Source organism: Apaloderma vittatum, unplaced genomic scaffold, assembly GCF_000703405.1.
Source record: "Apaloderma vittatum isolate BGI_N311 unplaced genomic scaffold, ASM70340v1 scaffold12914, whole genome shotgun sequence".
NCBI lineage: Eukaryota > Metazoa > Chordata > Aves > Trogoniformes > Trogonidae > Apaloderma > Apaloderma vittatum.
Window position 1 is genome coordinate 1 of NW_009714394.1, and position 27,249 is coordinate 27,249.

Below are 27,249 nucleotides of genomic sequence, written 5' to 3' on the forward strand. Positions count from 1 at the left end.
GACAGAGCACTGGAACAGGCTGCTCAGAGATTGTGGTGTCAGTCTCCTTTTCTGGAGACATTCAAAACCTGCCTGGACGTGTAACTGTGCAATCTACTGTAGGTGATCCTGCTCTGGCAGGAGGGCTGGACCAGATGATCTTTTGAGGTTCCTTCCAACCCTAACACTCTGTGACTCTGTGGATTTTCCTACTTCTGTGATGGCTGTTGGACATAGTTTGAGCTATAGATTTGTAAAACCTGCTTTCAAGACCTTATGTATCTTCCTGTCATAATATTCTCTTGTGAATTGTTCCTCCTAAACCACTTCCTACTGTTTTTCCAATAGCCTTACTAGTTCATTCTTTTGCCTTTAATTTAGTTTTTAACATCTTTGCATATTTCAGTGTTTCTGTATGTGATATGTCAGAAGTCATGTAGCTACTGAAGAGTTAGAAATTACAGATGTCTAATTTCAGAATGGTATATTGATGTATTGTTGATTCTAATTTTTTAGGTGAAGCAGAAGATCAAGATGAAAAAGAAGACACAGAGAAGGAAAACACTGAAAAAGATGATGATGTTGAGCAGGAACTTGTCAACACTGACCCTACAGACCCTAAGTGGATAGAATCCCCCAAAACAAATGGCCATATTGTGAATGGCCCATTCCTATTGGAACAACAGATTGAAGATGAAGATGAGGAAGATGAAGAGTGTCCAAATCCAGAGGAGTATAATCTTGACGAGCCAAATGCAAAAAGTGATTACTCTTATAGCAGCTCCTATGAACAGTTTAATGGTGAATTGCCAAATGGACGTCATAAAATTCCTGAGTCAGAGTTCTCTGAATTTTCAGCTTCAGTGTTCTCTGGGGCTCTAGAGTCTGTAGCTTGTGGTTCTGCTGTTTCTGAAGGATCAACTGTAACTGAGAGAGAGGAGAGCAGCCCATCTCACGACAGGAGCAGAACAGTTTCAGCTTCAAGCACTGGGGATTTGCCAAAAAGTAAGTATTCCTCTTAGCGGCATGCCTGAAGTCTCTTGGAGCTGTAGGTGATGTAGAATATGTAATGTTACATAGACATACATAGTATTACGTAAGACAGCGTTTTTGTATGTCTTATGAATGTGTTTTTTCTGTGCCTAGTGACACATGTATGCAGATTTTACTTTTAATTTAAAGTGGGGGGTGGTGGTTAGGTTGGTGAAAATTCAGTACCAAGTCTTATGGGTAGATAGGCCGTCACACACTTCTTTCAGTAACACAAAATCACAGAATCATAGAATCGTATCAGCTGGAAGAGACCTAGAAAATCAAGTCCAGCCTTTCTCCCAGCCCTGTCAGCCTACTAAACGATTCCCCCCAACGCAACATCCACCCGTCTCTTAAACACCTCCAGGGACGGTGACTCAACCACCTCCCTGGGCAGCCTGTTCCAACAGCTGACAACCCTTTCAGTAAAGGAATTCTTCCTAATATCCAACCTGAACCTCCCGTTGCACAATTTAAATCCATTTCTCCTCATCCCATCACTCTCCACTAGGGAGAACAGACCAGCCCCCGCCTCGCTACAACCTCCCTTCAGGTAGCTGTAGAGAGCGATGAGGTCTCCCCTCAATCTTCTCTTCTCCAGGCTAAACAGCCCCAGACCATTCAGTAATATCCTACCATTTCCCTGACTTTGAGCACTAGGTCTGGCACTTCCCAGTTGACTTTACCTACAGGTGAAGTGTTTTAAATGTGTTTAGTTTCTGGGTTGGTGCCAAACCAGCCAATGTCCAGGCGTGCTTCGTGCTTGAGTGTGAAGAGCACCCTCTGAGGAGATGATACTGCCTGCCACTCTCTGCAGTCGGAGAAATCTCTGCAGGCTGCCCCATATGCTCTTTCCTTGGCACTCCCCAGACATCAGGGGAGAGGGGGCAGATGGGGTGTGATGAACCACAGTTAGCACTTGGGTTACAACTGCAGCCACTACTGGGGACCATTTTTTAAACTGATCGCTGATTTCTTGTTCTTGGTTTCATCTTAGCACATCCAGATTGCTCCAGGGGAGGTTCAGGTTAGATATTAGGAAGAATTTCTTTCCTGAGAGGGTTGTCAGCCATTGGAACAGGCTGCCCAGGGAGGTGTTTCAGTCACCGTCCCTGGAGGTGTTTAAGAGACGGGTGGATGTTGCATTGGGGGACATCATTTAGCTGGTGGATAGGACTGGGACAAAGGCTGAACTTCTAGGTCTCTTCCAGCTGAAGCTGTTCTATGATTCTGTGATCTACAATGAATATTTTGCTCTTGGAATCATACATCATGTGAGTACAAAATCTCAGTTCTCACTGTTTCAATTTTAATATTTTGTCTGAGAAGAATTTTGGCGAAAATGCAGATGATTAGAAATTAAGAGGAGGCTTTTAACTTAGTTTTTTCCCAAAGCATTCTGGTGAATTTCGACCTCCTAGGACCAGGTTTCAAGGAAACGCAAATGGCTTTTAGAAATAGATGGGGGTAAAAAATACTTTCATTGATGGAAGACTTGTCTAGTAGCATGGGTGACAATTAAAGTAAAGAAAAGAAAGAGGCAGGTAAGTGGACTAGAAAGGTAGTGGTTAGGTTAGGAAGAAATTGTAATAGTCCTACTAAAGGCAGAAGCTTAGCTAGGCTTAGTTTAAGTAAACTCTATGATTTTTCTTGTATTCAAACTTGGGGCATTGATAGATCCAGCTTGGAACACAGGCAGAAGCATTCTAGTTAAATTCAAACAAATCTACTACCTGAAATGTTAAGAGCAAAACATACTGTGTTTTCTGATTGTTCTTCCTTTTTTTCTACAATAGAACTTCTTTTTAAGGGTATTAGAGAAGTTGTAGGTGAAATGTTCATGCTCATAGGTCAGTCTGCACAGGAAAGAGGAAGTTTATTAGTTGCAAGTACACATTATTCCCATAGTTTAAGGGCAGAATGTGATAGTGAGATCATGTAACCTGAATTCTTTTTGTAAGAAGCCGGTAACACAGCCCAGTAACTTTTCTGCTTGGCTTAAAACATATTTTTCAAGGATACCTGCTCTTGGTTTGGGCAAATGAAATAATAAAAAATCTGTTTTGGCTGAAGTATGTTCGGTACTCAGGATCGTTTCAGAAGAATTGGAGCAAGTTGGAATTTGTCTGGTTGCAGCTTCTAGCTATTACTTCTTGATATATCTTTTCTCAGTCATATTTTAAAAATTTCTGTACTAGCTATGTTTTCATTGAAAATGTTTCAAAGAGTCCCTCTGTTAACCTTTTACTTAAACTCAACAAGAAAGAGTTTTTGTCTCTGTAAGCATGTTGCCAACCCTCAACTCATTATGACTTTTCTGTATCCAGCATGATTTTGGACATTTAAATTCTGTCCACTGGAACTGCTCAAATCCCAAATTTTTGCTTGTAAGTGTTGTTTATTGAAGACATGGAAGGTGAAATCTTGGTGTCAGTGTGAAAGACTGGATCTTTACTGTTGAATTAAATAGCTCCATAAGTTTTATTTATCGTGCCAGTGGCTAAATGATAAATATATGGGTTTCAGCTTTAATAAAGAAAATACTGAGAGACTAAATCCATAAGCGGATAGAAGAAAATGAGGTAGCTTAGAGAGAAGATCACCAAGCCTGTATCAACACTGATGAAGTTGCTAAATTTAAATAGAGAGGCATTGAAAAATACAGTCAAGTGTATTTCTTGGCTTAAAACTTCAGAATGGCAATTCGCACAGTTTATTACAGAGCCTGAGCGGCAAGGTAATCTGCAGGTAGGCAAGAAATAAAATACAAATGAGTGGAGCTGTGTTTCTGGAAAATGTCAAGATCCAGGCAAATAAGTCTTCCAGTCCATTTCCTTACACCCTGTAATCCCTGCAAAAATGTGCGGGAGGTTCCGGGATGCCTGATAGCCTCTTCCTTTGTGCTGCAGGCAGTGCACAGGCAGAAGACCTCTGCTGCTGTTTTCCTGGGGTGACATACAAAATCCTTGTGCCTCCAGAAAGTACAGCTGGTTTTGTCATCATAGGAGCAGCTTAGCTCCGTGACTGGAGAAACAAACCTACTTTGTTTCTCCATGATGTTATCTCATCAGGAGCGATTTACAGAGCTTTTTGTGGAAAGAGAGAAGATAGTAAATTCAGCCCTAGCTCACTACTTCCTCATGAAGAGGATCAGCTGCCCTTATTAATATTAAGGGCATCAGTAATAATGTTGGGTTAAACAGTAATAAAACCGATTAAAGTATTTAGAAAGAAGGAAGATACAAGAGTTGCAGGCTACGCAGTATTTTTAAATGGTGCTACTTTTCTAATTAACTTTAGTGCCCTTTTTTTGTATACAAAATCGGCTTTCCTTGCTCCTTCCTGTCTAGGCCTTTCTATTCATTATTGTTTCGGATGCTCACCTCATTCTGTGCACAGTCCAGTTTGTGAGGAGTGGATGAGCAGCTATTAAGTTTTTATCTTTTTCAGGGTGTCCCTGTGTGACCAAATGCATTTAAGATAGATCTATTAATTTTCTCATGACTCTTTTCCTCATTCCAGTGTCTGAATGTTATACTAAGTATACTGTCATGCTGGGGCTAAGAAGAGGAGGTGATATTTCTCAGTTTTACGGAACTAGGACACACAAAAGTGAAAATCGTAAATGCTCACTAATTTCGTGCTCGGGCTGAGCTCCTCTGGATGCTTTTTTGAGAGTACTTACTGACAAGTGCACTCCTTTTGACTTCACTTTCAGTTGTGATTGATTTGTGTTTGTCAAATTCAGAATCCAAGGTCTCGTATTTGTCTCAGAAAATATAGACCATAAACTTAATGAGTTCCTGAGATAAACACAACAGTGTAGGCACTTGCCTATTACCTTGTCAGGTCCCCCTGTTAGAACAAGGTTGAAAAAAGCTGTCATACTCAGATGTCTTACTGAGGAGGCTCTTTTTTCACCCTTCATTACACTTTTATTTACTGCAGTCCTTCACCTTCAACCAGACGTGTAGGAGGGATTTATCTAGCACTGTCTCTTTTTTCTTTTTTTTTTTTTTTTTTTGTTTTTGCCAGGGCTACTGAATTGAGAAAGGTCCTGTTATTTCTTGAATAATGCATGTGATTGGGTTAAAAAAAAATAAAAATCAGACTGTACTGCACAGCATGCTCATAGAGGAGGACATTAATAGCAAGCTTACTAGTTCCTGTGCTGGATTGTAACCTTATTCTCTCAGTGTATTTTACTTCTATGCCGTATACTGATTTTTTTTTTAAGCTCAAGTCTTGGACTCCATTCCAACTTTTTAAAAAGACTGTTTTGTTGAGGTCACTGTCCTGCCTGTCTTCTGCTGTTTAGTCTTAGTCTTCAGTGTTTCTTTCCTTCTCTCCCCTGTGGGTCCTGCCACTTTCTTTTCTGGTTGGCCACTATTTTCAGTGCTCTGGTGGCCCATTCAGGCTTTTGCTGTCCCAGCAAAGATCCTCGTCTGATTTCAGTGACTCCTAACTCACCATTAGGGATTTTGCATTTTCCTTCTTGTCCTAGGTCTGGTGGTTTTTCCCCTTTCAGTTCTTACACCAGTTCAGTAGATAATTATATCCCCGTTGGAGTCCCTGGTGCCTTTTGGTTCTAGTACCTTAGTCTTGGTACCTTTGGAACAAAGAAACTGATTTGTAATTTATGATACGTGGTTCTGTCTTCCAAGACAATCTGCTTCCTTTCCAATGCAGTTTAGGAGTTAGCAGGTGGTTTGTCAAAACAAAGAAAAGCAGCAGTCCTCCACTGTCACACGGTAGTGTCATCAGTATCCCAAGAGCCTCTAAAGATTGCAGGATTCATTAGATTCACATTCTGCCTATTTTAGTCTGGATCATACTCAATGCAAATAGGACCTTCAGAGAACTTTCATTTAATGTTGAATTATTTGCGAAATGAGTGACCGTCCTCTGTGCCCTCAAATTAGGCAGATGTTGGTGAGTCCTTTTCCCCTTTGGACAATTTTTTTTGAGAAAGAAGAAATCCAGAAGAAATTTATTTACCTTAGCCAAGAATGGAAGTGCAGAATTTAGGGTCTCAATCAAACTGTTCCAAGAATGTATCTTTCATGTGAAGTTCTTGGAGGTTGAGTTTTAAGATTTTCTGTCTGAATTTGGTCTTGGAAACATATGCACTGGTTTTGCTTAGAAGCACCTCTGGATATTTTAGTAATAGTCATTTGGCAGTTAAAGAAGGCAAAAAAGTTGCATTTGAAGTATATAAGGCTATTTATACATCAGGGTAAGAAATCCTATTTATGTTATTTTAATTTCTCAAAATATTCAGCAAATGGTTGTGATGTCTTCGATATATTAAAAAAAATGGATAAAGTGTCAAGGCAAACCTGCTTAAAGATACTGAACAGTATGCTCAAAATACTAATTCTGCATTTTGCTTGTCTTAGCAAAAACTCGTGCTGCTGACTTGCTGGTGAATCCACTGGACCCAAGAAATGCAGATAAAATTAGAGTTAAAATTGCTGACCTGGGGAATGCCTGCTGGGTGGTAAGTATAAGTACATCATTTTAGCTGTTTAGCCTTCACTATTCAGAATAGGCCTTTCTGTTGTTAATTATTTTTTTTTCATTAATGTGGTTCTTTCTGTTTTAGCATAAACACTTCACAGAAGACATCCAGACAAGACAATATAGATCCATAGAAGTTTTAATAGGAGCAGGTTACAGTACACCTGCTGATATCTGGAGTACAGCGTGTATGGTAAGAGCAATGAAATGTGTATTTTACAAGAATAAACCTTCTAAAAACAGTTGTTTATTTAGTGAAGAAGCCTGATGAGGGTAGTTCTGACATTTTGACACAAATACATCATCATAATTTATAATTATGTTGTATCAAGATAGCTACTGATGATTTTTTCACCCTTTATTTCAATTTCTCAAACGTTTTTAATCAAAAGAAAGTATTTTGGAGAAAATTTCTAGTCTTCATTTGAAACTTGCACTCAAAACCGTGCAAGCCTGGAGAGAAATGTGTGTGTACTTGAAATTACACAGTCTAACTGAAATATTACTACTGCATGTTTCCTTCCTATCTTAGAATCTGTGCAGCTGTTTCATGTGTTTCCACTTGTTTTTCTTGCATAAAGTAGCAAAATAGTGAAATACTTCCAGTTCTTGCCAAGTGCAGTGAAAGCATCAGATTAGGCTTGCAAATTGCAACTTTAGGTTCTAAACTTTGAAGAGGAGGAATTTAGTTTATTAGTAACATATGTGGTGACGTTTTGTAAAATGAGTTTTAACACAGTAAAGCTGAAATTATAGATGTAAAAAAAATCTCTAAAGAATAGAAAAAGTAAAAAATCATTCAGCTTTCTGAAACTCTCTAAATAAGCTACATGCATCTTCTCATTAAAGATAGTTTTGGAAATACATTTGGAAATATCTTTGTCTATTTTAAAAGTAAAATCTTACTCAATTCTTTATATTTTACAAATATATGTCTGAAAAGAGTAAGTGTGTGAGGAGGAGGAGAAGACTCAAATACTAGACACAGTTTGCAGGCGTGGGTGATGAGAAGAATTGCAGAGCTCAGAGGGAGAGGAGGAGGATTGAAAGGAACATAAAATCCCACAGATAATAGAAGCTCAGCAAGCCATGTGTTGGAAGTAGCTAACCCATAAGTAAAATTCCAAGTGTATTTTCTCTGGAGTTTAATACTTACTTTTCCTTTAGTACAGAGAAAAGAGCATCCATTTCCAAATTTACTCTTCCATTTGGGGGCAAAATGTAAAGTTCTTCTGTTACATTGAAAACAAAGCACAGTTCCTCAATTCTTTGATTCTTCTGTTCAAAATTGCGATAAACACTTTTTGTTCTTTTTACCTGATGTTTTGTTAACCTCAGTTGAACTTGACACTTCTTATTGTACCGAATACCCTATATTCACCTTGGTTTCAAGTTGTACCTCCCCCCTGCTAGTTTTACATACAGTCTTGTAGCTAAAGCCACATAAAAAAGGCTGAAGTTATCTAGGATTGTGCTTAAAGAAAGCAGGATACTTAACAGCACCATCACACCTAGGGTATAAAATATTCTTATAATACTTGGGGTTGTCCGACTCCTTACGCTTTAATTCTTTTCCATGTTATATAACTGTTACAACTTTCCTCATGTGAGTCCTTTCTCAAACTCAAAGAGAAAAAAAAAAGCCTAAAGCATCTTTGCCACTAGGGGTATCTTAATTCACATTGACAATTATTTATGAAATTTCAGTATTTTAATGAGAAAATTCCGCTTCTGCTTTTTTGTTACGTAAGCTTTAAAAGATAGTGAAGCATTTGAGGCAGAAACACTGAAATTCTGTCTTCTGCCACAGAGTTTGTTTTTTTCCCCCTTAAAAAATGCTGTACAAATTTTATAAACTCACAGCACTGACGTACAGTTGTTGAATTCAGTTGTTGTCATTGTATAGTTGTGTAAAAAACAGATCAGTCTCCCAAGCTCACATGGAAAATTCATCCTCTCCAAACTCTGTGTGGTTGAGAAACTGGGTCAGAGCACTGGGAGTGCTGATCTTGCATCAGATGGAAGACAACTCTGAGGTAGCGATTGACTTGAAGACTTTGACAGCTGTTTCTGCAGAGCAGGAGTTTATTGGCCAGGGAAACATCCCTAAGGTGGAACTGCAGGCTCTCCATTAACTTACTTAGCCTGTATTTGGAAATTATGATTTGATTCTCTCCAATCCCTAAAGAGCCAAGAACTGTGAAGTATCAAACTGTTTTAATGCCGTTGTAGTCCCACTTGCTTTCTCAAGTTTGGATTCCTTGTTGTCCCTAGATGTGGTTCAGAAATGGCCTTCTAGTTTACTTTGCTCTTGTTTCGTATTTAATTCACTTTATTCCATGATATTTGCTGTTACGTGTGTTTTCAAAAGGATTGTTTGCTGGAGCAGGGGCTGGAGCTGTTGTTTGTTTTCAGCTAAAATACAGCTCGAATACCCCATTAGCCACGTTGTCCAAGACTCTAAATGGAGAACAAGGAGACTTCTTTGTCGTGTGGCTTTGCTTGTACAACAAGTCAAAAGTCATTAAGGACATTTCTGGAAGGAGTGCTGTGCGAAATGAGCACTCCAGCAGTATCGCTATGACTTTTTTCTGGCCGAGTTTCCATCCTTCCATGCTTTGCCCAACGTGACAGTGTTAAGTGCATGTGAAGCGGTGTCCTGCCGGCTGACTCTGTTGATTTTGTAGGTTTTCTCGTTTCCTCCCTTTATGAAATTAAAAAAGAAAATATGTTTTTCAGTTAGTGGGTAGCTGTATGTTACTGAGTGACCTGAGTTTAAGGTTGTGTTCAGGTTAGGTGAGTAATCGCTCTGATTTTATCCACCGGTACAGAAGCACTGCCCTTGTGAAGCAATGGACAAGGTGCCTTGTGGCTTTGGAGTGGGAGCTGTGCTATATAATTACAGATTCTGTCCTTCATTCTGGTCATGATTTTGACTTTGGATGAGCTTTCTTGTCTCCATTTCTCTACTGAATGATAATGCACATGTTGGCAAAATATGTGCGTAGTATGAATGATAGGAATTAACAGGAATGCAAAGTATAGCAAGGTCGTATCAAAGTAAAGATAAGACATTGTGCTTTTAAAACCCTTACTCACAACTGAGTTGCTGAGCTGGTTCTCTGAACTGGAACTAAAAGAGGATTTAAAATATTTTGCCTTCATTTAGATGGAATTGTGTGCAAATGCATCTTGTAGATCTGTGTGTACTCACGACCTTCAAATCGAAGATTTCTGACTGATGTTCTCACAGAGACTGATCCAGCTGTGCTCTTCATGCCTCCATCTGTGTAGCTATTGCTGGCAGAAGACCTGCTGCTTTAAACTCGTGGTCAGGTTATCCCTCTCAGTGGGTGGTGTTTAAGTTTCACAACGTGGCTGCTAAACTCTCCTGAAAGGGCTTGCTCACAAGGAGTCCAGAACATTGTGTTTAGTAGTAAACAGCACACATGAAGACTGCTTAGCTTCCAAAATAGAAGAGAGTCTCCATGTGTTACGTATCCACTACTGTGTCAGATATTCTAGATCGTGTCTTCATTTAAAAAAATAAAATAAAACCAGACCTTTCAGTAAATTGATTTAGGCTCCATGGGGTTTAAGGGTTTCCATGTCAGGGGTTTATGTGTACATAAAATACATCAGTCATTTCATGTCTCCTGGATTTTGTGAAGGGCCACTTGGAATGCTCGGGACCAGGATTTACCTTGGATCTAGGCTTGGTCCTGTGATCTATGGATCTCCATTTGAGCCTGAGTTTTTTCACTGCCTTTGCTGGCTGAGGGAATCATGTTGCTCACTGGGAGTAGCATTGGCTATGAGGGTAGCAGAGCTACAGGTTCTTGTATTGGCTTATATTTATGGCATGAAGTGTGAAGTGAAGCACAGAGGTTGGGTTTTACCACAACAGCAGCAGACTGCCTTTTTTTCATTGTGCCCTTTGCTCATCAGTATTACTTAGTCTTTAGGAATGGGGATGGAATGGTGTTTTTAAAGAAAAGCCTCTAATAATGGTACCCTGAGTGTACATCTGTGTTGATGTGTGCACAACAACTTTCAGAATATCCCCCTTCTGAATGTGGGTTTTGGGACATGGTATGTTGTGAGGGAGTGCTCTCCTCACCTGGGCTCTGCTAGTCTGAGTTGGCTTTCTCCAGCCATCAGCTTCGTGAGTTTGATGCAGCTGCCAGGAAGGAATAGTGCAGGTTGATTTGTTACTGTCGTTAGTGTGGGAATAGCCAGAGATTCTGATTAGTGTTACTTGTGCTGGAAGTGTACGTAAACAGAGCCATGCATGGCCTGGTTCTTGTGCCCCACGCCTCTTAGAATCAGATTTAAAGGATGAGAGGGAGTGTCCTCAGGCCAGAACCAGTTGTCTGCTCAGGTGATCTGAGTCGCAGAGCCTTTAAGAATAGGGGAAAAAAAAAAGGATGATGCCCATCTTTGGAGGCTTCTGGTCAGTGCATGCATGGTGGGCTGTGAAGCTAATGAAGATGAGGTGCCACTGGGCTTTTTCAGACTATGGCAGAACTGTTCACTTGTTCTGTGCTCAGCAAAGAATGCAACAAAGTGTAACTTAAATTTATTTTCCCAGACTTTGGCACCCTAGGTCTGAGTGATTGTTGCTGCTGTTATTTGCTGGACGTTTTCACATCTTGCTAACAAAATTGCACGGTGCCATTTATTTTTGTTTTAACAGTGTGGCCTCTTTAAGTGAAATATTCAGCTGCTCTCTTGGAAAGCTAGACACTGGGAATCTCTCTCCACGTTTATTAAATTCTCGAAAATTCTATGTTCCCTTGCTAAGTCCCATTTTAATTCTGCCAACAGGGAGAATTATTTTCACCCCCAAAAAAGGAACAGATTTGGAGCCAGAAATGCCTTTGACAGGATTGAAACCACCCTTGATAATTTAATTTTATCAGGCTGAATTTCCACATTTGCAGTATTGAGAGGGGTGCCTTCTGTGGAGCAGGAAAGGAGCATGATTTAGCATTTCCTAAATCTCAAAAACTGCGGAACACAGTACTCTGCTGCAGCTGCCAAGAAATCCTGACAAGTTAAGAGGGAGTTAGTACTGGCAGAGGGCATCCCTTTGTATTGCTGCTGGAAATGACTGCAAGCACTGTGATTCCGCTGCTTTTCCTTGTTCATGCTCTTTGATTTGGAGAAGGAAGAGCACCTGAAATGAAGAGTCCCATCATCCAGTTTTTGTTGTTCATTACATACAGTCCTGTCTGAGCTGTGGGGAGGAGATGTCCGGGTGTCTCAAATTAGGACATGAGCACATCTGCGTTCTTAACACTTACCTGAGGTGGCTTTTGTGGCGAGTTGTGTTTCCTGAAATATCTTCTTTTCATAATAAGAACAGCAAATAGATCATAGCTGTAGATCGGCAGGAAGTCGGAGAAGGAGAAAGCCATAGTTAGTGTTTTATCTACTCGAAGAGAATACAAGTGATGAAACAGAATACTCCCTACCCGGGCGAGAGGGAAAGGGGGCAGGCAAACAGCTTTCAAAATGAGGGAGATGCTACTACAAGCACACAGGGGTGGTTCTTATCATGAGCATTTCTATTCATGTGAGAGAACTCAGAGGGACAGAAAGAAGAATGAGCAGAATATAGTAACTTAGAATGTTAAAATTAAACCTACATGTAAGTGCAAGTGCCTCTAGTTCAGCCCCCAATTTACTTCTTTGCATGATGTCCACTAACATGGGGTGGAGATGTAACTGGCCTTGACTGCTCCTCCCGTGTTTTTCCTGTGGGAAAAAATGATCATGCTGCCATGGGATCATGAGGATCATCATGCTAGTGTGTGCAAGTGGCACATGCCAAAGGTGTGATGGCAAGCCTCAGTCTGCACAGAAGCAGTATTTTGAGGAAATATAGGGGGGGAGGGAAAAATCTGGTTGAGAGAAGAACTTCAAGTCACTATGCACATATTTTTCAGTAGGCAGATACAGTACAAAATGCTGTTATTAATCACAGTGCACTCTTTTTGAAGGTGGTGGGCGGACAACCTGAAACATTTTTTTGAAAAATACTTTTTCAAAGAAACTGACTTTCCAAAGCAACCACTCAGTGTGTGCATGATTCCAAGATCAGAGCACAGGAAATAATAGAAACTTGTTTCCTTTTCAGACATCCCCTACATGTCTGTGTTTTGTGCTTCTGGCCTTTCTTGAAACCAAGCAGTAACCATTGAAAGTGCCTTTTCTATTCTTTCCATTGCCTGGCTCTTCAGAGGGAGACATCCATGGGAGAATGAACTGTCACCTGGTGTGTGGATCTGAGAAAGCTTTTTGTTCTTCTTTCCATGCTCCCACTTACCTGTAGAACAGCATTCTTAACTAAGCCTGTTGTTAAGGCAATTACAATCTTATCATTCTCAGCTCTTCATTTCAGCTGGGACAGAGAAACTCTGGCCGAGAGTCGGATCTCATCTCTTAAAATAATAATTCTGCCCTATCGCCTGTTGTCCTTTTTCAGCGGGGGCTTCATAAGAGGAATTCAGGGAGGCTGATGCAGGCCAAGTGAATTGTTCTTGCAGTCCTCTCCCAGACAGCTTTTCCTAGCCATGCATCCACTTGCAATCACCAGATTGAGTACACAGCTGTCACACAGTGAAAACGGAGCTATTTCCAATTGTATGATTAGACGTGGATCCATAATATATGAGAGCGATACCAACAGCTTAGTTTTGTGGTGGGTTCACATACAATCGCATGGCAGGAAAGGAGTCGTCGCCTCTCCAGAGCCTACAGACGCAGCAGTGTGACCACTTATATGAAAGGTTCTCCATCTCCAGAAGAAGAAAAGGAGTCTAGACTGTTTTTCTGTGATAACCTTAGGAAAGCGCTAAGTAGCACTTGCCAGCACAGTCAGTAAGGATGGAAGCTTGCCTTGGGCTTTTGTGCCATATGTTGAGTGTGCTGTATCTCATTTGTTATCTCCATATAATAATTGAAATGTCGATTTCTGTTGTGGTAAATGTCAACATTAAGCAAAAAAGATCACGGTATTTCAAAGTTGACGTTTCTGTCAAGAAACTGGTTTTTTTTATAAGTGAATACTTTCAAAGGGAAAGTAAGTATGGTTAATTTGTATTTATAGCATCATAGAAATAATAGCAAATTTAGGTTGAGATAGATCTCTGGTAATCTACCTCCTGCTTGAACCAGGGTTAATATCAAGGTTAGATGAGGTTGCTCAGAGCCTTATCCAGCTGAGGTGTACAGACCTGTCAGGGTGGCATTTGACAGCCTTCCTGAGCAGCCTGTTCTGGTATGCAGCAAATCTGACTGAATTTTTTTTTCCTGATATCCAGTTGGATCTTCCCTTGTTGCTGCTCATGTCTGTTCTCTATTGTCCTTTCATTGTGAAGAGTGTATCTTGGTCTTCACTGACTGAAGATCTGACTTCTCTGACTGAAGACTAAATTGCTTGATCTTCCTGAACAACTGATAAAATCTGCCTGGACTTGTGTAAAGCAGTCAGCACTGTCCCATGTGACATCCTAGTCTCTAAATTGGAGAGACATGGATTTGATGGATGGACCAGTTGGTTGATAAGGAATTGGCTGGATGGTCACGCTCAAAGGGTTGCAGTCAGTGGGTCGATGTTCGAGTAGAGACCAGCGACGAGAGGTGTTCCGCTGGAGCTGGTGCTATTTAACATCTTTGTCCGCAGCACGGACACTGGAATTGAGTGCATCCTCAGCAAGTTTGCAGATGACACCAGGCTGTGTGATGTGGTCAAGATGTTGGAGGGAAGGGGGATGCCATCCAGTGGGCCCCTGCAAGTCTGATGAAGTTTGACAAAGGCCAAGTACACGGTCCTGCGCCTGGCTTGGGGAAATCACAGGCACAGACACAGGCTGGGCGATGAAGGGGTTGAGGGCAGCCCTGCGGAGAAGGACTTGGGGGTGTTGGTGGATGAAAGAGTCAATATGATCCAGTAATGTGTGCTTACAGACCAGAAGGCCAATCGCATCCTGGGCTGCGTGAGAGGAAACGTGACCAGCAGGTCAAGGGACGTGATTCTGCTCTGCTCTGGTGAGACCCCACCTGCAGCGCCGTGTCCAGCTCTGCGGATCCCAGCACAAGAAAGACATGGACCTGTTGGAGCAAGTCTAGAGGAGGGTCACAGAGATGATCAGAGGGCTGGAGCACCTCCTGTATGAGGACAGGCTGAGGGAGATGGGGCTGTTCAGCCTGGGGGAGAGAAGGGTCCAGTGAGACCTTACAGTGACCTTACAGTACTTAAAGGGCCCCTACAGGAAAGAAGGAGAGGTGCTCCTTATCAGGGAGTGTAGTGATAGAACATGGGGTAATGGTTTCAGACTGGAAGGGTTTAGATTTAAATTAGGTATTAGGAAGAAATTCTGTTCTGTGAGGATGGAGAGACACTGGAACAGATTGCCCAGTTGTGGAAGCCCCTCCCTGGAAGTGCTCGGGGCCAGGCTGGATGGGGCTTTGAGCAGCCTGACCTAATGGGAGGTATCCTTGCCTCTGGCAGTGGGGTTGGAACTCGATGATCTTTTAGGTCCCTTCCATGCCAAACCGTTCTATGATTCTCTGTTACTGCCTTTCAGGCAATGAAGTGCAACTATTAAATCCTTCACCACCCTGAACAAACACAGCCCCACCAGTCTCCATTCACCCTCCACTAAACCCCCTAACATCCTAGAGGTCTTCCCTGGTCTTTCTCCATTTTGGCAGGATCTCTCTTATACTGGTGGTCCCAAACTGGTCACAGCTCTGCAGATGCAGGTATGAATGCTGAGAAGAGGGGAGATCACGTGCCACCGAGGGCTGGTAACACACTTGTTACGTACAGCCCAGTACGTGGTCAGCCTGCATTACCACGAGAGTGCCCAGCTAGCTGGAGTTCAGCTTGCTGCCTTTCAAGGGTCTTCACCTCCTGATTTCATCACAGTGGCAGCAACTTAACAAATTGGTGACTGGAGGGTTTTCTGAATGTACGATTGGGTGCAAAGTGTTGATAAATACTGAAGAATGCTCAGGAAGTCCACAGCAGCAGTGTGTCACCAACACGGTAGTTCTGAGCATCAGAAAGCTCTTCTTTTGGTGGCACTGACTCGGTAACGGGGCTGCTTTCTGGTGCACCGCACCTCTGGACATCAGCTTGAAGAGCAGAAGTCCTTTGATTGGTACAGTCCAGAGGTGTCATTGTCCTTCTTACAAAAACATAGAACCATAGAATGTGTTTGACTGGAAGGCATCTCTAAGGGTCACCTAGTCCAACCCCCTGCAGTGAGCAGGAACATCATCAATTTGATCAGGTTGCTCAGAGCCCCATCAAGCCTAACACTGAATGCCTCCAGGGATGGAGCCTCCACCACCTCTCTGGGCAACCTGTTCCAATGTGTCACCTCCCCTGTAGTAAAGAACTTTTTCCTCATATCTAGTCTGAATCTACCCTGCCCTAGTTTAAAACCATTGCCCCTTGTCCTGTTGCTACACACCCTTGTGAACAGTCCCTCCCCAGCTTTCCTGTAGCCCTCCTCCGGTTCTGGAAGGCTGCTGTAAGGTCTCCCCAGAGCCTTGTCTTCTCTAGGCTGAACAATTCCAACTCTCTCAGCCTGTTCTTGTAGGAGAGAGGTGCCCCAACCCCCTGGTTATTTTTGTAGCCTCCTCTGGACCCAATCCAACAGGTTCATGTCCTTCTTGTGTTGGAGACCCCAGAACTGGATGCAGCACTCCAGGTGGAATCTCACAAGAGCAGAGCAGAGGGGCAGAATCACCTCCCTTGACCTGTTGACCACACTTCTCTTGATGCAGCCCAGGATGTGATTGACTTTCTGGGCTTATGGCTGTTGACGGGCTTATTAATGTATTTTTAACACTGATCCTTATCTTTTATGGTAAAAATGTAGGTCAAGGATTTATTCTTTTTTAAATGAGGCCAGATTAATTTCATTTATCTTGCTTTATGTAGCCAGTCCCTCCTACAAATCTCTAGGAACGTATCACCAGGTTGCTACAGCTGAACCTGTTAAACATCGTCCTGCATGAATGCTAAGAAGTAGTGTTACAGATACTTATCACAGCACCCAAAAAGCGAGGCTGCCTCTGGGCTGTCCCTGTGCGTCAATGACTCAAAAGCTTCTTCATTTTTGGTGCAGAGTCATTTAAGGAGAGTCAGGAAATCAGATGTCTGAGGCACTGCGGCCCCAGCTAGTGCTGGGCATGGAGTCAGAGCTATACAAAAAAGAAAAAAGAAGCAGCAGCAGCATTTTGAAAAGCTTTAGTTGCTCTTCCGCAAAAGGGTGGTATAAATATCCCAAACCTATGAGACCTTGAAGCTCTTGCTATATTCAAACTGATCTAAAATTCACCGTATCACAGTGGTATGCTTGCTTGTTGTGTTTTTCTGTGAACAGTTTTTGCAGGTTTTTTTATATCTTTTTAGTCCCATGCAGACATATCAAGCCATTAATACTTCATTTTCAGGGACAGCAGCTGTATTCTTTTGGAGTCTGCCTTTGTGCCTAGATTCAACTACGTTTCCATTGTTCTCCAGGAATCTGTGTAATATCCCCAGAGAGCAGAATCTTAATGTCCTCAGAAATCAACCCCACCAGCCCGCGTTCTCCTAGAAAAGCGGGTCCTTCTATTCCAGTGGATATATTCCCATGAGATACAGAGACAGCACGGGGGCTTCTCCATCTCAAGAGAATAGCAACATTCTCTGTGTTGTGTTTAGAGATCTCTGCTAATGATCTCTTCTGGCTCTCTAAAAGTTTCTTCATTTTAAGTATCTGGTAATCCCTAAAGTCTTTCAGATTTTTCAGATTTTTTTTAAACTGTAAAATGAAAACTGGCAATCTGGAATTAAGAGAAAAAGAAAAAAAAAGTTTGTTAGTGATAGTGACTTTAGAACTTAAAGGCCCATTCACAGGATCAGCAAATGTCAACACGGGAGATTCTTGCTTTCTTGGCTGCTGTGTGTGATTGCAATGAATCGCTTTGGCTACAGTCTACTTGGATGACACTGCAGTTCACAGCTTGAAAAAGCCAAGTGCCCATAAATAGGCTAAATTTACAGGTGATTTAACAACTCCAGGTTACGAATTGGAACAGAAAAGGGTGTATTTTCGGGAGATGAATATTTTGTAGTAAATGTTCTAACAAAGCGAAATCCCCTCCTAGAACTGTGCCAGGAAGTTCTGCCTGATTTTTGGAATGATTTTCTAGATCAGATGTTTTTTCCCTGGTCTTGGAGGTGGAAAACAGTTTGATATTTAAACCACCTGGAAAGATTTAGATTCCCGTGGCTGTTTGAGTAATTGGTGATCCAGAGCAAGAAGAGAAAAGTTTAACAAATTAGACTAGATGAATCCATGCTTGTACACAAGTATGGGCTCTCATGGTTATTTCAGCTCCTTGGGGTTTTCGATACACATTACACTCCTAAAGAGAAACTCAGTTTTGTCCTGGCCTAACGCAGGGTTAGAGATCCTGTCGGAGCACTGTGATGGCCTGAAGGGATCATTCATCGTCGTGTCTGCTCCAGATTCCTTCATCGATGTCAGTCTCAGTATTTTACCTCACGATTGCAGTATTCACTTGGATGGCTTCTGATTCAACAAAAATACCTTTTTAAAAACTGTTTTAGATTTAGAGTCATCAAGGAAGCTTACCCTGTTTGTTAATTTCAACTGATTGATTACAGTTAGAAATGGATTTTATTTCTGAATCAGGCTGTCTTATTTCAGTCCCCGACATGCAATCTGACAGGTAATTAGCCTTCAGATAGAAGTGTAGTTCTTTACATTTAGAAAGACCTCTCAGCTTCATTAACTTACACATATTTAACATGATCAACAGAGAGCACCTCAGTATATAAAAACATGTTTAACACCGCTGTAGGCTGATGCCTCTCCGTGCCCACATGCAGCCAATCTGTCCAGAATCCCTTCCTCCGCAGCGGGACGCTCTGCGCTGACTCCCGCTGCTGGGCACCGGTGCCGTGGGACCCAAACGCTCCCTGGAACCCAAACCGTCCCTGGTGGGCCGGTGCAGCCCCAGGGGCTGCTGAGGAGGGAGCGCAGTTCCACGCTCCTTGTCCTCCAGCTCCTTCGTTCCTCCCAGTCGCATGGGCAGAAGCGCCGGGGCGGTGAGGCGCTGCCCCCGGCAGAGGGACGGTCCCCAGGTAAGTGGCCTCTCCTCGGTCTCGTGTCCGGTGGCAGGCCTGGGGCTTTGAATGTTCTTGGTTCTGCGATGGTTGTGATGTTTTGCTGACGTCTTGTGATGAAAAACTTAATTTCTGAAATATCCATAAGTATGTCTGTTATGTTATAGGCTTTTGAGCTAGCAACTGGAGATTATTTGTTTGAACCACACTCTGGGGAAGACTATTCCAGGGATGAAGGTATGAATCTTTTGAGATGTTACACGAGTTTCTATATGTTTTCATACTCTTCTTCTTAAATTTCCAGTGAGCTTACGTGGAGTTGTTTTGTATTTGAGTGAACTGTTCATACATGTTGTTTTCAGAGTATAAATGTGATTTTTTTCTTTTTAGTTTTAAGTTCCATCACTAGCAAAGGGTGGGCAAAAACTCTCTTCTGCAGATATTCATCTACTTAACAACTGCCTGAAGGAATTAAACTGCCCTTCTTGTAAGATTGCATATGTGTGGAAACCTGATTGAGAATAACAACATTTTAGTTTAGAAAAGAAACGAAAAATTTGAACTCGATAGTCTATTCTTTTTGTAAGAGTGACACCAGAATAATGTTTACATTGTGTATTTTTATTTGAATTAGACAATTACTAATTTTTTTTTAAAATCAGAATTAACTCCTGCTTCCATCTGTATACCTGTCCATTTTCATGCTTGTTTGCTTGTAAATGCTCTTTGCAGTGGTAATGTGGGCATCATTCATTGTTCCTAAGTACTACTAATGATGCCAGAGCTCTGCTGATCCTGGAAACCTCTGCATGGATTTGCTGCAAACATTGTTGATTTGAAACTATTTCTGATTTTTTACTAATTCCAGTTTCTTTCCTCTTCTTTTTTATCCCATCCTTCCCCTGCCCCTTCCACTCCCGTATCCTTTTTTTCTCTCCCTCATAGACCACATAGCACACATCATAGAGCTGCTAGGCAATATCCCAAGGCACTTTGCTCTATCTGGAAAATATTCTCGGGAATTCTTCAATCGCAGAGGTAGTACCTCTTCTTTTTGAAAGGTGCCGTGATGCAGACAGAAGTGGAATTGCTGTTGCTGGTTGTAGGCTGTCCAACTGAGGAGCATTTCCTGAAATTACACAACAAAATTTTCTTTTTTAAAAAACCAAAATGCACAGGAATCTGTGACAATATTTTTTTCTTTTTGTTTTTTTTAGCTGAACGCTCTTAAAAGTGACTGTGGCACATTTTAAATTGCATAGCAAAGCTTATTTGTGGCAGCTGATACTCAAATGTTGTTTTAAGAAGAAAGTTTTGCTGAAAAGATCTTTCCAAATCAGCCACTAAGCAGTGTGCACTTGTCTTTTTTTTTACCAGGATCAATCTATTTCTGTCTGTACCGGGCCAGTGTTAGTGTGTGCATGCAATGTACTGATTAAACTGTTGTATGTTTCTGTTTTGCTGGCAATGTTCTCCAATGCAGACCACATAGCATTGATCATTGAACTGCTGGGAAAAATCCCTCGAAAATACGCTATGTTGGGGAAATATTCCAAGGAGTTTTTCACCAAAAAAGGTAACGGTATTTATGCAACACTAATTTAAAGCATAATACTATCCAAAAGGAGAATATGTTCATTTATGGGTACTGAAGAAATAATATCCTTTTAAATGGAGAGCTCTTATTAAAGAAGAATTTTGATGTAGACTTGGCTTTCTGAGGAGAGCAACAATTTGCAGTGCTCATTACAGTGTTTCGTTTGAAATTTGGTTTTGGGATGTACTCAACCAAGTGTGGATGTTCACAGCTGTCTGTGTGAATCTGTTGTCGGTGTTCATGTTGTCCGGTGAGGAATCAAGTGATGCAGAGCTTGTAACGTGATAGAGAATCACCTGGCAGCTACTTCTGATTGTGTGTGGTGGTCCAGCCGATGCTGCTGCTAAGGAGTAGCTGAGGTGGGAAGGCAGTACCTGAGTGGTGGATGCAGAGCTGCCTGCGGTCAGTCCTCACGCTCTTGTGAGCTCCCTGAGGAGAGAGCCTGGCAGAAGAGGTCGCTCTGTGACAGAGCGATGGAGAGAGCTGCTCTGCCACACCGTCTCGCCTCCAAGGTGCCCAGTTGCTGCCGTGCCCGAGTGCCGCAGCCACAGGTGATGACTTGGCGGTGTTTGGTGTTGTGCAGAGGTGCGACTCCTCTGAAATGAAAGCCCTTGACAGTTGCTACAAGGGAGTAATTGACGTGAGCATACGCACTGGGCCTTAGAATTCTTTTATCTTTTTGCATTTTGTCTTTGCTCAGGCTGCCCTTTGAGACAGATTTTTGACATGTGAGGGAACGTGGTGATGCTTCAAGTGTCTTTTGTCCTCTCAGTGTACGAGACATTGCTGCGTTGTATTGAGAGACATCGTATGCCCCCCCATTACGTGGTGGGGCAACATCTGGGGATGTCGACCGCAAGTGCGCTTCCCTCTTGCTTGTGACTCCACGAGCCCGAGCGCGCGGTTTGTCAGCAGGGCCAAAGCTGAGCAGCTGCGTCGGGCGCGTAGGGTGATGGCGGCGAGAGGTTGGGGTCACGAGGCAGGAGACAACACAGTGACTCACCCCCCCTGGCGTGAGCGCTGCCCGTTCTGTGCGGGGGTGTTCCTGGTGCAGCAGGGGCCTCTGCGTGCCTTCCTTGTCGTAAGGAGGATGTAATGGCGTTACACATGGTGGTGATCAAGGAGAGAATGGAGTCCGACATGCTGTGGGCGTGTGGAGGGGAGAAGGTTGCTGGAGAAATAATAAAGGCTTACAGAATCAGGGAGTCCGTGGGTCAGGGGAAGACAGAGCTGTTGTTTGCTAGCAGCCACCGCGTGAGAGCTGGGGGACACCCAGCGACCCTTGCAGGGGTAACTTCGAAACAAGGGCTTCCCCGGGCTGCAGGCAGGGAACTTCAGGAGCCTGCTGCTGTGGGGCTGGTAGAGAGAGGCTTAAAAACAATCTCACGTTAACTGAGGTGAACAGGGCCAACAGGTGTGTAAATGTGTAAAGCACTGAAAGGGCTGCGCAGGAGGGACCCCCTGGCACCCCCTGATGTGGGGTTGCAGCTGCTGGAGCCAGGGCAGGGCCTGCAGAAAGGCTCCTCTGCCCTCCCGACCTCTTCCTGTGTCCGCTGCCAGAGACAGGCACTGAATTAGAAACCTGACAGTGACACAGTAGCTGCAGTGTTTGTGGCACACAGAGGAATTGTGGAATTCCGGCGGAGAGCTTCACGTGCTTCTTTGAGCATCTTCCACTGCAAAGCGTTGCTGTTCTGCAGGGCCTGAGCTTCAGTGACATTCCTCAGAGGCATCATCTGCCATGGCTCTGGGTGGGATTTAAGCACTTTAAAAGACATGGTTCCTGCACCACACAAAATGTAAATGCCAGTTTGCTGTCAAACTTAAATAGACAGAATCCTGCCTGTTCTACTCAAAACTTAGCATCTCAAATGCAAGATGAAGGAGTAATAGCCCAAGCTGCATTTTCAGATCATACCACTTATTCTACTATTGCAAACCAGGAAAATCGAAATCCTTTCTGGAGGACAAGGAGAAACAGAGCTGCTGAGTTTCCTGCTCACTTATCTGAGATGTTTTATCCGTTGAATAAAGCACCAGATACCCTTTTCCTTTTTCCTGGCCGCTGTGGCACTGCCAGCCTCTCTGGTGCCCCCAGGAGGGGTTTGCATTCCATGGGCTGGCAGGGGGTGACAGGCTTCATGCCAGCGAGCTGGTGTTTCGTACTCATCTGCTTCTGGCCTGGGGGCTTGTGATCATGTAGTACAGACCTGAGGCTCTGCTGAAACGTTCATGTGTAAAAGAACTTAGAAATCTTAACTGTAGGCTCCTATTTGGGTCTAAATCGAGAAATCACAATTTAGGTGTTGCTTGGACTTGATGATCATAAAGGTCTTTTCCAACCTAAACAATTCTATGATTCTGTGATTTATAAATTACTTCTTAGTCACTGTCACACAAATGCTCAGGTACTTTTTATAGGTTCCTATCTTGATTGAGCCCAGCAATAGCTCTACTGCCCCTTCATGGGATCTCTTTTGTCTGTGAAAATGATTAATACGTTTTGACACTAAAACTTAAAACTCTTTGTTTTCCTAGATCATGGTCCCTTTTGTTTTTCTTCTGGTATTTGCTAGGCCTGTCTCTTTGTGAGCTAAAACCTGTGCAAGGTGCTGCTGAGGCGCTGGCTTTGCCCATTGGAAGTTTTCACAGCAGGCCACTGGTGGGTGGCACATCGTGACTTTCTGTTACCAGCAGATCTCTTCTCTTTCTCTTGCAAGCAATTGACCGTTTGCACTTTTGGGGTCTTTGCAATAGACCCTGGAGAGCTGCTTTTCCAAGCACTGAACCCTGCCTGGAACCTTCCACTGTGGCCTGAAGCAGCAGAAGCGCGTCCTGCTGGGCCCATCCGTGGTGGTTTTAGTCTGCTGCATTCAGGTGCTCAGGCTCTCAGAGGCAGTGTCAAGACATGAGTTTGTTTCTTCTCCTGCCCTCCAAGTTTTGTAACCCCAGGAACATACAGAAACTCCCACCTACAAGCTGACGTCTGATGGCATTTGGTGGTTAGTAGATTACAGCCAGGGACAAAAAACAAGTTCCCAAACGACTTTGCTTAAAAATAATACGGCCTGCGCACCCCTCTGCGGGGTGGGGCGCCTATGAAGCTGTGGGTGAGTCCTCTTCAGCCTCCTCAGCAGTTCAGGGACATCGCAGAGTAACTGCAGCGGCCCCTGGAGTGCTTTTTCGTAGCATCACGTGGAGACTGTCTGGAATCTGCCTGCAGACTGCCTGTGAAGCAGGGAGCAGCCAGAAGAGTCTTTCTTGCCCATCGTGCCTGATGACCTGTGGACAGACCTGGAAAATACTGCTCGTTTGAATGGCAGAAGGGTTCTTGCCTCCTTCGTTTTGGTCCGAGACGTATGGCTCTGTTGGCCACACGCCCTCTCTTTGATGGAACTCAAATCTTGCATTGGTGCCTCTGCTGGCTTTGGTGGTGGAAGGAGCCGTAGGCACAGCTGGTGCTTCCTTCCCTTCAGACCAAGGCAGAGCTTGGCCTGGGAGGTGGAGGGGAATCTCCCAGTGTCAAACTTGCGTGCGTGGTTTGGTTTGGAATGAATCGCTGCTCTGCTGCGCTGTCGGCGTGTGCCGGGCAGCAAGGTGGCGAATGGTGTCGCTGAGACTTCCACCTCGGGCTTGGAGCAGTTTCTGTAGCATTTTGGTTGTTGGCTGGTTAAGAAGGAAAGGCCTGAGGAGTCCTCTGCCTCCAGCGTGCGAGTGAGTTCCTTTGTGTGCGGGAGACAGAATGAAGACAGCGGGAAAAATCAGGAACAGCAGTGTCCAGTGTAACGTACAGTTCGCTGGAAAGAGTTCTTGGCTTTGACGTTGGACATACTCGTCTCCTTCAAGGACCTCAAGCAAGCTTGCAGTGCGCTGCCCTTCCTCAGTAACGATTCTCAGCCTGGTCAAGGTGCCGTGAATGGAGAGTGGGAGAAAAAAACGGAACAGGGACTAGGCGCTAACAGGGATAACGAGGTATTTTTCTAACTCCAGTGTAATATTTCTGTTTGCAGGAGAGCTCCGACACATTACCAAGCTGAAACCTTGGAGTCTTTTTGATGTGCTTGTGGAGAAGTACGGTTGGCCTCATGAAGATGCTGCACAGTTTACAGATTTCCTGATCCCTATGCTAGAAATGGTCCCAGAGAAACGTGCTTCAGCTGGAGAATGCCTTAGGCATCCATGGCTGAATTCTTAGCAGAATCTCCCAGATGTAACAAAAAAATATTAAAAAAGCCAGCAACCACTTTCCAATGCATCGGACCTAAACGGTGACTGTCACAAATTCTTTAGCAGGATCACATGTGAGCTGGCTTCAATCCTCAGACCTTTATTTTGCTTGAGGTACTGTTTGACATTTTGCTTTTTGTGCACTGTGTTCTTGGGGAAGGGTAGTCTTTTTGTCTTCAGCTAAGTAGTTTTACTCACCCACTTTCTTCAGAAAACACTTAATGTGTCTTTTAAGCATTGTTTCTTGTGTTGTGTGGCATTCAGATGTCAGATTTTTGAACAAAGGAAACTTCCCCCCATGTGTTTTGGCAAGTTTTGTAACTATTTATGAAAAAAAATAATATTTTAGCTGATGCATATTATATAATTTACGAGCGTAAGAAATTTATCATAAAGTCAGGCGAGGAATTGTACAATTTTATCTTCTGGCAAAGGGATGTCATTCTTGTATTATAGTGTATGTAAATGCACCCTGTAAATGTTTTTGCCATTTAAATATGGGACTGGGGACTCAATTTCAGAGTAAAGCAGCTAAGTTTTAGAGAGCTTTATAGCAAACCAATTGCATGTAGTGGACTTTAAACTGCTTTAAGGAATTGTGTAAACTTTCTATTCTGTAGCAGTTCCCGTTCATTGGATTTTAAACAAAGTGGCTCTGGTTTACAGGATTTCATTCCCCAAACGGCACTTTAAAGGAAGGCTAGACTTCTTTCTAATAAAGTATGCATTATCATTTAGCACTCCCTTTTAGAACTTTTGCCTATTTTAAGTGCTTTTAAGAGAAGAAAAATAGCAATTTCCCTTACAATGTGATAGTGAAGACATGGTACCATATGGTGTTGCCTTTTTATAAGCACTGTAAGTTGTACTATACCTTAAGAGAAAAAAAATTAAAAGTCGAGCATGAGAACCACTCTCTGTGTAGAATTACTGATCTTTTGTAACAACAGTGTGCGCTTGGCAGGAAGGATATAGCTGCAGGTATTTGCAGTGCAGTGGGTAAAATAATCCAAGAAGCAAGATCATGCTCATTCCATTCATAGCTTTATGTTTCTAAAAGAAATTGCACTAGCTTTATTTTTCCCCATTACTAGACATACGATTACCCCGTGTAAGTTGCACGCAACAGTTATGTGTTTCCTAGGAAAAAAAAAGCTGCATAGGCTGAAGCTCATAGGCAATACAGATTTTAGAATGTACAGTATGGAGGTGTGTTTTGGCCTCTTCTAGAAGTCAGTGGGATGAATGTAAGCTTACTTCTGATCTTCATGTAACTACGGTGCCACTTTTTTCTTGACTTTGTCCATATGAAATTTATTCACATGCCTTTGCAATAACTAGATTGTGAGAAGATAGCCCCATGCTGTAACAATAACCAGTTGTTTGAGGTGCTTGCAGTTGTCTAATTAAAGTGTTTTGTTTTTTCAGACCGTGTGCTGGTCATTGGAATCTTTGCTAGCCATGACTCAACTCTGTTTGCTAGAGGTCTGGGGCAGGGGCAGGGCGGGGGGGCTGTTTTAGCCTGACCAAAGCAGCTTTACACCTGGTGTAAAGCAGAGCATCCGACAGGCTAATGTAGAGCGAGGGGCTGTGTCAGTGCTTGCCAGGTGACAAATGACAAAACTGAACAAGAGCAGGTGTTTGCTAGAAACAAGCCCAGGATTACCCCATCCCCATAGATCAGGTGCAGCCACTCCAAAAAGAAACGGCAAAACTACCACCAAGCGTGACACGCACCGGTCCAGAGAAACTCGTTCCTGCACTAGAGGCCCTGCCGAGCAGTCGGGTTTCCAGACCATGTGCCCTCCTCTTCCTGATGCTCTGAACACTTCACGCTGGAACAGCCCTAAGGATGATGTTGCCACACCAGACTGCAGAGCTAGAGGTAAAAATTGTGTTTGGCTTCACACCAGACCCAGCCACGGGTAGTGCCTCGGTGCTGCAGCTAATTAGCAGCTTGTTCGTGACTGCAGAGAGAGCGCACCAGCACTTGAACGCGCTGGTTCAAACGCCAGGCGAGGTGCGGAACAACTCGCACACCTTGGCCTGTGTGTGCCCGCGGCAGCAGCAGCACCAGTTGGGGACCCGTGCTCAGTGCCTGTCCTGTTCTGCAGTCTGTGTCGGCTCCTTACACTGCCCCGAGACCTCCCCCCACCCTGTGCATATTTTATACCCTCTTATGTTTGAGCTGATGGAATGACCTGCCTCACACAGGCATGGAGGAGGGGTCCGGAGGACGGGGTTTGGAAGCTGGGCGATAAGAGGGCAATGCAGCTTTTGTAGAGTAGGCTGGGGTTGGAGTTTTCTCCTGTTGTTGATGGGCCAGTGCTCTTCTAGTTCATGTTTGCACAAAACCGCGTATTCTGTAACGTGTTTCTGGCACAGCCAGCAGGTGTTCAGTACAGTATTTCTGGTGTGGTAGCTTTACTAATAAATTTTTTTTTCAATAATTACAGGCAATTTAGAATTTAAAGTAGCTCAATTTTTTTCTGCATGTTAAAAAAGAAAGAATTACCATCATCTTTTGTCAGTGAGTAGAAAAGCCACTCTCATGCTATCCCCTCAGGTTTTCTTTGCAGAGTTTGTTTTTTTTTTCTTCTCTGGTCCTGGGGTGGAGCCATCGAGCCGTCCTGTCAGGTGAGCAGAGTTTAGAGCAGTCAGTGCTGAGATGTGAGGACACTGTCACACACTAATTACAGAGTAACTGTGCACCTGTTCAGTGCAGCAGCAGGAA

General features: G+C 43.3%; 1 protein-coding gene across 1 annotated transcript; it reads left to right on the forward strand.

Moving 5' to 3' along the window:
- Positions 1–495: 495 nt before the first annotated feature.
- LOC104273425 (SRSF protein kinase 2-like) lies at positions 496–25,942 on the forward strand (the record flags this gene model as incomplete). The annotated part of the gene is made up of 6 exons (XM_009868763.1): positions 496–984; positions 6,411–6,511; positions 6,617–6,724; positions 18,859–18,928; positions 20,175–20,267; positions 24,299–25,942. Coding segments are annotated over 6 exons (1,046 nt in total), but the record flags the coding sequence as incomplete, so codon positions are not given.
- Positions 25,943–27,249: the final 1,307 nt, after the last annotated feature.